This window comes from Moschus berezovskii, chromosome 2 (genome assembly GCF_049115385.1).
Source record: "Moschus berezovskii isolate FMDL1 chromosome 2, NW_MosBer_1.0, whole genome shotgun sequence".
In the NCBI taxonomy this organism is placed as follows: domain Eukaryota; kingdom Metazoa; phylum Chordata; class Mammalia; order Artiodactyla; family Moschidae; genus Moschus; species Moschus berezovskii.
This window is the reverse complement of record NC_142461.1, coordinates 10,365,891-10,377,176: the sequence shown is the minus strand read 5'-3', so window position 1 is coordinate 10,377,176 and position 11,286 is coordinate 10,365,891. Positions and strand designations below refer to the sequence as shown.

At 59.4% G+C, this 11,286-nt stretch overlaps 1 protein-coding gene across 4 annotated transcripts; it reads right to left on the bottom strand.

Moving 5' to 3' along the window:
* Positions 1-34: 34 nt before the first annotated feature.
* SYTL1 (synaptotagmin like 1) lies at positions 35-9,714 on the bottom strand. Of its 4 annotated transcripts, XM_088843950.1 has the most exons (16): positions 7,748-8,018; position 7,678; positions 6,505-6,733; positions 5,402-5,550; positions 5,130-5,202; positions 5,010-5,055; positions 4,463-4,547; positions 3,736-3,839; positions 3,459-3,572; positions 3,093-3,259; positions 2,731-2,827; positions 2,021-2,179; positions 1,662-1,740; positions 1,441-1,540; positions 467-672; positions 35-254 (listed from the first exon to the last, which is right to left on the bottom strand). In XM_088843950.1, the coding sequence occupies exons 1-16, from the start codon at positions 7,817-7,819 to the stop codon at positions 115-117; spliced, it is 1,821 nt and encodes a 606-aa protein (XP_088700076.1). In that variant the 5' UTR covers positions 7,820-8,018; the 3' UTR covers positions 35-114. The 4 variants fall into 4 exon arrangements, with proteins under 4 accessions (XP_088700076.1, XP_055253912.1, XP_055253911.1 ...); XM_055397937.2 differs by lacking the exons at position 7,678; positions 7,748-8,018 and adding an exon at positions 8,771-9,496 and having other exon boundaries at positions 3,459-3,566; XM_055397936.2 differs by lacking the exons at position 7,678; positions 7,748-8,018 and adding an exon at positions 8,771-9,494.
* Between the last annotated feature and the right edge of the window lie 1,572 nt (positions 9,715-11,286).

Below are 11,286 nucleotides of genomic sequence, written 5' to 3'. Positions count from 1 at the left end.
TCCCAGGCAGACATCAGCCCCTTGTTGCCCTCAGAATAGACTTTATTTTTTAGCCAAGGGCAGGCCCTGAGATGGGGATCCCAAAAGAGGGTATTTGTAGAGCATGTAGGGCAGCTATGTCCTGGGGGCCAGGTTGGTTCTGAGGGGCAGAAGGCCATCCACCCACTTGCATGGCTGCTCCAGGAGGGTTTGCCACAGCTGCCTCTCCTCACGTGTGGAGTCCATCCAGGGCACCTGGAGCCCATAGCTGCTGCCTGGATGTAGTAGGTGGGGGAAAGGGGTGGAAGACATGGTTATGTTGGACACCCCAGATCCCGAGGAACACCGCCTGGTCCCTGGTCATGCACCGTCATCCCCCAGTTCTCAGTAGACACCAAGCTCAGGAAAGGACAGAGACCTGCCCAAGGCCACACGCTGAGCCCCGGCCTCTTAGCATCAGGTTCCCTCAGGGCCCTGCCCCACTCACCGGTGCCCAGGCTGAGGCGTGTGCCCCCAAGCTGGCGGCTGCCCAGGGCCCCATGGTCCCAGAGGGAGAGCTCCGCACAGGCCTGGCGCAGGTCAGCAGGCCTGAAGCCATCATAGACCATGGTGTGATTGAACATGGGGTTGAGGCTGCGTCGTACCACTCTTGTCCGCTGGCGGCTGGCTCGGCTGTCATCAGGCAGCACCGAGCTGTGGGGGAGGTGGCCTGACATCAAGTGGCCACCCCTGCACACTCCCCAGCACCCACCAGTCACCGAGTCCTACCCACACTCCCTCGCAACGTCCATGTCCTCTGGTTCCTGTCTGAGAACCGGCTTCAAACCCTTGCTGGGACCTTTACTTGGATCTCCTGCTTTTAAAAATTACGACTCCTATCCACAGGACCCCAGAGGAATGTCCCTGAAATGCCAGTCTGCTGCTTCTCAGCTCAATCACCTTCAAGACCACCCAGAAGTGCTTTCCAAACTTTTCTAAAGCAGGCGCTTGGAGCTCTTTCTGGAAAACAAAATATTACTCAGAAGTACAAAACCTAAAGGGAAACCAAAGCCTCTGGTTGAATCAGGGCTGGGAGCTCAGAACCTCATTGGGGCCTGCCTCTGTTTTACTCTGAGGGTGGGGCAGCAGATGCAGGCACCCCTAGAATTCCTCCAGTGCTTACTTTGAAAACCACTGAACTGCAAGGACCAAGCCCCACAACCTGGTTTTCCAGGTCCTCCATAGGTGGGGGTCTCAGTCTCAGCTCTCCAACAAGTCCTGTAGGCGCCAGTCACTGGAATGCAGTTGCTGGAAGGAGTCCTCACTCTCCTGACCCCAGGCATTTGCGCAAGCAGTCCCCTCCACCCCTGCTCAGTGGTCAAAGCCCAGGCGGGGGGAATCAAGAGTGCGTGCATGTTGAAGGCGGGGCTGCTCCATTGCAGGAGAAAGGAAGGGAAGCCAGGAAGTGGCGATGCCCCTCACCATTGTACGAAAGTATCCGGGGACCCTGAGCGCAAAGGGATGAGATCCTGAACCTCCTTCACCCAGAAGTGCAGCTCCCCGCTCGGAGGCAGTCCTGGGCCTGCGCGGAGAGACTCGGTTCAGGCCCTGTCCCGGGAACAGCGTCCCCTCACCCTTGGGGGACCCGGGTTCCCCGCCTCTCAAGGCCCATCCGGCTTGGCCCCTCGGGGGCGGTCACTCACCCTCGGAGCTAGCGGGGACGTACTTGAGGGACAGAGAGAGCAGCCCGCGGCTGGGAAGGTCGTCGGGAGAGGGCGGGACCTGCGAGAGGCAGGCTTGTCAGGGGCTGGGGACCGGGACCTACGGAAAGACGGGGGGCGGAGTCCCCGGACATTGGTGGGGCGTGTCTATGGGGCGGGGTCTAGGGGCGGGGCTCCGAGAGAACCGCCTAGGGAATCCGAGAGCCACCCAGGCACCAGTCGGAGACCAGACGTCTGCATGGGCCTTAAGATTTCGAGGGCGAAGGGGACTGGGGGAAAGCCCGGTGGGGTAAAGGCGGGAGATCTGTGCCGGGGTCTCCCCACGCGGGCCAGCTGCTCACTCGGGGCTGCAGGGGGAGCCAGGTGGGCTCGGAGTCCCAGTCCCACGTGTCCAGGGGCACTTCGACTTCGCCCAGAAAGATATTGCGACCCAGGCTTTCGCGGTGCCACACGGACAGGCTCAACACGCGGCCCCGGAGCTCCGTCTGCGGGACAGAGTACTGGGGACGGGAAAGAAAGAAAGTGAAGTCGCTCAGTCGTGTCCGACTCTTGCGATCCATGAACTGTGCCCGCCAGGCTCCTCTGCCCATGTGATTCTCCAGGCAAGAATACTGGAGTGGATTGCCATTTCCTTCTCCAGGGGATCCTCCCGACCCAGGAATCGAACCTGCGTCTCCTGCACTGCAGGCAGATGATTTACCAACTGAACTAGGAGGTATAGCGGTGCACTTAAATGGAGCAGCGTCGAGGCGGCGGCCTCTGTGCTGTCAGAGTGTTCGCTCGGGCTTATCCTACCACGCTCTTTGCTGGAAGCAATCCCGGGGAGCCCCAGACGGTGTAAACGGGGGTCTGGATTAGCGCCGTGCCCATCTCTAGACCAACATGCCGGAGGGTGAGTTAATGCGAGGGCCTCCTAGCTGTTCCTCCCGCAGAATGGAGGATTGGAGCGCCCAGGAGTGACAGTACCATGTCTGCCCCTGCCCCCCTGTCCCCTCAGGAAGGGGCGGGGTTCGGTTCCTTAATGGGGCCCGCCCCGTCGTCGAAGCCTCACCCGGAGAATCTCGTTGAAGACCGGGTTCAGATTCCTTTTCTTCACTGTTGTCTTGCGCTTGCTCTGCTTATCCGGGAGGAGGTAGCTTTTGACGTAGCTGGAGGGGGGGAGGTGAGGAATGGAGGTAAAAGGGAGGGGGCCTTCTACCCTTCCAGCCCCTTCCAGCACCTGCTCCAGCCACAGCCTGGAACTCGTGGCAGGCCTCGTGCCACGCTTCAAAGGAGTTAAATCGCCCAACCCCTGCGTCTCCCAAGAAGGTTATTCCCATTTTGCAGATGAGGAAACAGGCCAAGAAAAGCTGCGGGGTTGGGCGGAGAGCGCGGTCCCCTTGGCGCCCCAGCCTCGCTGGGTCCGGCACTCACGGGTCGGAGCGGCGGCGCCGCGCGGCGGCCAGGCCCTGGCACTGGATCACGTGCACGCGCAGCTCGGCGGCTCCCGGCTCGTAGCGCAGGGCGAAGTGCACGGAGCCGCGCACCTGCACCGCACCAGCCTCGGGCTCCCCGGACAGGCTCATCTGGCTGCCGCTCAGCTGCGGACAGAGGGTGGGAAGTCAGGGCGGGGGACCCGGGCTCACGTCGGGGCTGAGGAAGCCGAGCGCCGAGGGTTCAGATCGCAGGAGTTGGGAGGCGGGGAAGTGAGGTCGAGGGAGGGGTTATGCAGGGGTTGAGTGTTGGGATGCGGAGAAAGGAGGTGTCCCCAACCCCAGACCCTTTCCCTCACCCCCTCACCGTGGAGGAGTTGAGGCTGGACATGGAGGAGCTGCTGCTGAGCATGCGGTCGAACGAGGGGTCGGTCCCCGGGGTCTCCTCCCCATTCTCCAGCATCTCAGACGCCGCCTGGGTCTCAGGAGTGGGGTAAGTGACTAAGTGACCGGGGCGCCCCCATACCCCTCGCCCCTCCCGCGGCTTTTCCTGGTCCCGCACAGCTCGCAGCCTCGGGCAGAGGCGCTCCCCGCCCGGAATCCGCTCCGGATCTTGAGAGCAGCCGCGGGCCGCTCCCGCCTACCTGGGCAGGCGGGGTCTGCGGCTCCTCCTCTCCCATCGACGGCGACTGCATCTCCGGGTCCGCCTCCTCGCCGGCGACGACCTGAGGGTGCCCCAGGTCAGGGGCTGGGAGGGGCACAAGCTGCTCAGCGAGCCCCTCCCCTGCCCGCCCGCCAGCCCGCCCCTAAGCAAATTTGGAGCGACTGGTTTACCAAACAGGTTCAGGCACAGGGTTCCCCTGCGGTCGCCCGTGGAGACCACGCCTCCCCGCCCCCAAAACAGGAGGAGAAAGGTGAAAACAGGTGTTTGGGGGTCATTTAGAGCTGTCTCTGGGCTTCCCTGGACTGTAGCCTGCCAGACTCCTCTGTCCATGTGTTTTCCAGGCAAGAATATTGGAGTGGGTTACCATTTTCTTCTCCAGGGGATCTTCTTGACCCAGGGATAGAACCCATGTCTCCTGCATTGCAGGCAGACTCTTTACTGTCTAAGCCACCAGGGGAGATCAGATGGTAAAGAACCCGCCTGCAGTGCGGGAGACCAGGGTTTGATCCTTGGGTTGGGAAGATCCCCTAGAGGAGGGCATGGCAACCCACTCCAGGATTCTTGCCTGGAGAATTCCCATGGACAGAAAAGCCTGGCGGGCTACAGTCCATGGGGTTGCAAGAGTCGGACACGACTGGGCGACTAAGCCCACAGCACACACTGAGCTGTCTCTGATCCCCCAGCCTCCTGGTGCTTTGAACACACACCTTCCTGCTCATCTTCTTGGGCTTGGGGCTCCTCCTCCTGCTCTGAAGGCTTTGTGGAGACACATGGTGGGGGGACATCCGGTCCCTGAAAGAAGCAAGGGGTAGAAATCACAGTGGGGACTGGTGGTGAAGGGGTCAGAGGTTATGATGGGATCAGAGGTCAGAGACTTCAGATCCAGATTTTGCACGGGAGGGCCGAACCAGCAATCAGCTGCAGGACCAGTCTGGCCCTTTTACTTCACACCACTTCACACTTCAGGGCCTGCCCTGCCTGACTCCCAGGGTCCCCACCAGTGGCATCTGAGTCTTGGACCTTGCCCAGCTCTGTCCCCCACCCCATCCCTAGTAGCCAATTAGGTTTCCCTTAGCCGATTAGGTTTCCCTTAGGCTGGGCCCACAGGGCCCTGTGACAGAAGAGGAGGACAGAGGCCTAACCCAGGGTCTCCCAATTAATTCGCAGGCTGGGTTCTTTGCCTAGTACACTCCACCTCCGCTCCAGAGACTCTGTACATGCACTCGTTAGCCCGTTGAGTCACTCATCACTCACCTCGGCCTCGCTGAGCCTCTCTTGGGGGCCCTCGTCTACTAAGAACCTGGGAGGAAAGAGAGGTGTAATCAGGGGTGGGCCGACTGGGAGGCACTCGCCACTGCCCGCCACGCCCCTCACCTGGGCTCCAGGGCCTCTGCAGTCTCTTTCCCTGCAGCCTCGGCCTCCCCATCGCTGCCTCCAGCCTGGTCTCCTGCACCCAGGTGAGACGTTTTGTGAACCCCTGCTCCCGGGATGTCTGGCCCTTGGAGATGCCCACCCACTCCCCAGAGCCCATGGAGGGGTGGTGCCCACACAGAGTCACACAGTACCAGGGGCCCCCTCTCCTTGTCCGCACATGCCCAGTGACCTGGGCTACACAAGGCCTGCCCCCTCTGGGGAGCTCCTCTCACCCCTGCAGCCCTTCTTTCTGCGGATAGAAGCTCGGACCAGGTCAGAGCCGAAGTGGGCGTGGTGGTGCCGCTGGGAGCGTGCTTCCTGGAACCAGTCCCCAGTTAGGATCTTCAGCTGCCCAGGGTCTGCCAGTGATGCCCGGAGCTTGCTGGAGGATGGGGGAGGACAAGGCAGTCACCGCTTATGCAATCAAGCATTCTCGCCACCCACTCTGTGTGCCAGGCCCTGTACCTGGGGCCCGGGATATAACAGTAAATCAGACTTGATCCCTGCTTTGGAGGTGCTCAGGTTGGTAGGGGGACTGAGTCTGGAATAAACCAGGACACTACAGTGAGGTAGGAGTCATATATATGTAAGAGGATCAGCTTTGCCTTTGAGAATCCTAGAGAGGAGGTGACATTTGAATTTCTTACCCAGGACAAATTCAGTTTTCCAGGTAGAGAAGGAAAATATTTATTCTTCATTAAATGACTGTATAACCCTTCCTAACTCTATGAAGTAGGCTCCTTCACCCCATTTTACAGATGAGGAGAGCGGTGCTGGGGAGGTCCAAGTCACAAGCTAGGAGGTGTCTGTGTGTCGCCAAACACTGCTGACAGTGCTCCTCTTCACTGTTTCTCCCGGGCACAAGCAACAGCACAGAAGTGAAGGGTGTGTCTGGGGACTGTGGAGCAACTGAGTGGCTGCAGCACTACACTTTGAGTATGTGTGCTGGGGCTGGGGTTCCCTGGTGGAAGGTGGATGGGAAAAGCTGACAGAGACCAACTGGGGAAGCCCTGTGGACCACAATGCGGAGCGTGTCCTGGACGGGAACCATGTGAGGTTTCAGGAGTGCATACCAAGAATAGACCTGGAGAGTTCTGGCTGCAGCATGGCGGGTGGGCCCGAAAGGGCGAGACTGCAGGCAGGGAGGCTGGCAAGGGAGCGGGTGCAGACACTCTGGGAGAAGCGATGAGCTGAGCTGGCCAAGTAGACCAGGGGGCAAAAGCAAGGCCTACCGAGATATCTGACAGGCTGCACCTTGAAGGGACAAGGTGGGGGCCACTTGAGCCCCCCAAGGCCGGAGAACCCTTCCTCCAGGGCTCCCCTTGTTTTGCCTTACCTGACCCGTCCTTCCTCCAGCTGCCGCAGGCGGGCATCTCGCTTCAGAACCTCAGCAATGGCCTCCTGCTCCTCCTCTGTCAGGAAGCTGAGATCCAGGAGCCCATCGGCCTCGGGCTCTGGCTCACATGCCATGAGGAGGCCTGGCAGGGACCAGAGCCGCTCTGGAGCTGGGTGGCCCCTCTGGGGCATCAGCCGGGGCAGCACCCAGGCTGGGCACACGTGGCTCCCTGGGGGCAGACCAAGGGTCAGGTCAGGCCTTGCCCCTGTACAGGGCACATCCTGGAGCCAGCTGCCCTTTTCTGCCCAAATATACACCCCTGTGGTGGGCAGGGCACAAGCCCAGGAAGGCTGCGATCAAGGCGGCATGAGAGGCACTCATGGACGCACACTTACAGAGGCCTGTGTACTCAGGGACACACTCCAAGACATGGACAGAGACATATGTGTACACACTGATACATGTAGACACACTTACCTCCAGCGAGAAGTACACCCGGTCACACACGCACACTGACCCTTGTATAAAAACAGGCACATGATACCTGGTCCCACATAAAGGGCCCTAGGCAGTCACAGACCCAGATCTGTGTGCAGACCAAGAGATGTAGCTCACACATCCTCACTCCTGCACACAGGCATGCACACACAAGGGTGACCAGGACCACAGAGGGCTTCACCTGTACAAGGGTAAGTCTGGGGACAAAGGCGTGTCCCTAGATACTTACAAATCACACAGACTTTTGCACACACATACTGCACCCCTGAAACTGGATTGTGACCTTGAAGCTAGGGACCAGGGCCTCATCCCTAAAGCCAGAGTTGTGCACACAACAGATAGTTGGTAAATGCTTGACTAGTTGAATGCAGAAATGCATCTGTACACACATGGGGAATACACACACACACACACACAAACATGCAGCCAGACACATATCTAGCTTGGGAAACACAGGCTCACCACGTATCTGCTTGGCCCCCTGCCTTGGGAATCTCCCTACCTGGATCCCTCCCCTCCACCCTTCACCCCACCCTGCCTTGGCCCAGTGGGCCTTCCTGTCTGAGGCAACCTCCTTCCCAGCCTACAGCCCAACTTCCTCCCCGGGAGGTGACCGCGGCACCCACTCCCCCTGCGGCCTCCAGCCCAGGGATGCCCCTGCTGCCAGCCCTGCACCCTGACCCAGAGGTCCCGGGCCCCTCTACTCTGACCGCATGGGATCCCTGTGCCCTGGCCTGGATCTGACTGGGGTCTTGGCCATGGATGTAAAGTGCTGCAAAGCAGCTCGGGGACCACGGTGACTCCGGAAGGAAAACATCTGTGCAGCCCCGAGGGGTATGTGGACATGGCAAGGGGCCCGCAACCGGGCCTGAGCCCACGGGGCGGGGTGGTCTCTCCTTTCCTCCTACCTCGCCAGTTCTCTCCCTCCCGGGGCACCAGGCAGGGCCAAGGTGGGGAGAGGACGCTCAGTAGGCAGGTCCTGGCTTGTGCCCGCACTCTGTGCCCTCCCAGCTGAGTCAGCGAGCCCGCCGAGCAAGCCCCTGCCCCACCCTCCCGGAGAGGTGGGTGGGTGTCTCAATCAGGTGTCCTGTATGATGCTGTGGAAATGCCTTGTGCCCCACGCTAACAGCATTTCCTGAACGTCTACCGTGTGCAGATCTGGGGTGTTGCAGACGCAGGGTTTGGGGCTCTTCTGGGTCCTGGCGTGTGAGCCCCTGTGTTAGCTGGTGTTGCTATGAATCTCTGCTCTTGGCAGGCGTCTGATCTGGGAGCCTGTATGTTTTGTGTGTGTGAGTGTTGTAGCTGCATGTGTCTCTGGGCATCATGTCACCGTGTGCTGCTGCACAGGGGACTGTCGTCTGTGTGGTATGTTCTGTGACTTTCTGGTGACAGCGCAGCGGGGTGTGTGCCTGTATGTGTGACAGGGCTGTGTGTGGCAGTGTGTACCCTGGTGTCCCGGGGGCTACTCAGTGTGTGTATGAGTGTGGAGGCGGAGGGACGGTCCTCCGCCTCTGCAGGTCCCCCTCCCTGCAGTCCCTTCTGGTCCCAGAGGCAGAATCCAGCATCCCGCCCTCCCCATGATTCCGACCCTCATGGAACAGACCCATTGGTCAGCTTAAGTGTCTGTTCATTTGTCTGGTTGCTTCAGTCCCAGACGTGTTCCACCTCCCCCCTACACCCCAAGATCCTTGAGGGTGCTCAGGATGCCAGGTGGAAGTGCCCGCCCCTCTGGGCACAGGCAGGGGACCCGCGGCCCAAGGTGTATTACCTGTAGGGGTCCAGAATAAGAGGGGACGCCTTTGTGGGGTATCCCCGGCTCCCCTGGCTGTCAAGTTCAGGGACCAGGAGAAGAGCAGTAAGGGCCTAAGGCTGACTCAACCCGCAGCCCAGCAAAGCGGCTGCCCCACGGAGGAGGAGGAAACACCTTCTCACAGGGCCCGATGCAAAACCGGGCCTGGACTCCTGGCTCCCCAGGGGTGCAGCCTTGGCTTTCAGCAAACCCAGAGCTGATCTGGTCAGTGAGAGAGGCCCGGAGCTTGGCCCCAGCTCCTGGGCAGACTTCCTCTGTGACTCCTGTAACCCGAGCTGGCTCTCACCCTCAAAGCCTTGGCTGCCACTTCCACAGAATGGGTTACAGCCCCATCCCGCCCACTAAGGAGCTGGTAGAAACTTGCTTTGAAAGCAAAGTTAGAAACCTTTCTGAGAACAAGGGCAGTGGAAGGATTGCACACGGCAGCCAGATAACCCCGAAGAGTTCCTGCTCTGCTGCTGTGTGACCTTTAGCAGGTCTCAACCACTCTGAGCTGCAATTTCCTCCTATGCAAAGTACGGGCTGCAGAGCGTGAAGAGCCTCTAAGGGAGATGGAAGTGCTTGGAACCAGCTGGCACAGTTACCAGGTGTCCTCTGGCCAACACAAGCCCCTTTTGACAACCACTGTCCCTCAGTATCCACACATGCTTCCCAGGAAGTGCTGTTGCCTGTATCTATTAAATGGGGATAATAATCCCTCCTCAGATGGGTCTCACAGAGTGCAATGAGATCCCTGCTGCTGCTGCTGCTGCTAAGTCACTTCAGTCGTGTCCGACTCTGTGTGACCCCATAGACGGCAGTCCACCAGGCTCCCCCGTCCCTGGGATTCTCCAGGCAAGAACACTGGAGTGGGTTGCCATTTCCTTCTCCAATGTGTGAAAGTGAAAAGTGAAAGTGAAGTCGCTCAGTCGTGTCCGACCCTTAGCGACCCCACGGACTGCAGCCCACCAGGCTCCTCCATCCGTGGGACTCTCCAGGCAAGAGTACTGGAGTGGCGTGCCATTGCCTTCTCCAATGAGATCCTTAATAAGCATGTGTATGCATTGGAGAAGGAAATGGCAACCCACTCCAGTGCTCTTGCCTGGAGAGTCCCAGGGACGGGGGAGCCTGGTGGGCTTCTGTCTATGGGGTCACACGGAGTCGGACACGACTGAAGTGACTGAGCAGCAGCAGCATGCATGCGTAGCTGCAATAGACATTGAATGTCCACTGTGGGGCCGTCACTTTGATGCCAGCCTCCTCTGCCAAGTCTCCCCAAATGGAAGGCGAGTGGCCAGCAGCACCCTCACCCTTGCCCATTATTCTGTCCTGGCTGCACCCAAGGATGCTTCTCTAACACCCCACCTCTCAGCTCTCACCCTGGAAGGCATCAAACTTCGCTGTCTATTCTGGCTTCTATACTCTCTTCCTCTTTCTGATCTCCTATCCTAGCATCTGCGACTCTCTTTCTTCTCAACCTCAACTCCTCTGTGCCCTCCCCACCTCTAACCTCCTGTTTCCAAGTTTCCACTCCTGTGGCCAGCCCTCCTGTCCTGGCCCCCAGGCCTCCTGACGCTTGCTGCCACTCCCCAGGCTGCCCCTCTTTCGCATCTGTCCCCCACCTCCACCGCTGTCCCACTGGCCAGGTTTCCATTCCTGTCCAGTCTCTTCTGGAAGCCTCCTCCCCCTCGCCTCCACCCTCAGCACTACCGCCAGCCCTTTATCGCCCAGCTGTCAGAGGGCCCTTTTATCTGTCCTTCCTCAGCGTTGGACGGTGCCAGCAGACAGCCAGGGGAACCCTCTGACCCTTTTAACAAATCTGCTCCAAGCCTGCCCAGCTGAGTCTTATCATCTCCCAAGACAGTCCATCCTCCTTTGGGCTGCCTGGCCCCTTGGCCCGACCCTCAGGACCCCTGCCTGGCTTTGACTGGTCCTACATCCTTACAGCCTTACCTACAGGCGCTGTTTCCTGTCCCTTCAACATCCCACCCCCTGCCCCCAACCTGGTCCATGTGTGCTCCCAGCTAAACTGCTGAATTCTTTCCCTACCCGCGGCCACTCAGTGCCTCTGCACTGCGGCTGGTCTCCAGGCAACTCCAGGCTAAGAGGCCCCAGACCTCAGTTAAAATTCTGGCTCTGCCGCATGGCTCCCGTGGCCTTGGATCAATGACAATCTCTGTAAGTGTCTCTCAATCCCTTTATGAAACAGGGACAATGGCAGCTGTCTCACAGAACAATCTCAAGGAGGTCCCTTTTCTTGCCTCCAGCATTCAGCCTCCCTTTTCTTCAGGGACAGCCCCTCCTCACTTGCCCTCCCGTGCTCCAGCGGGGCCACCTCGCAGGGTGGTTCCAAGTGGGGGGCTCTGGAGCCCGGTTGCTGCCTTTGAACATGGTTCCACGCTTCCTACCTCCGTGACCTTGAGCAGATCATGTCACTTCTCTGTGCTTTTAAAAAAGTATATATTTAAAATTTTATTTTGGCTGCCTCGGGTCTT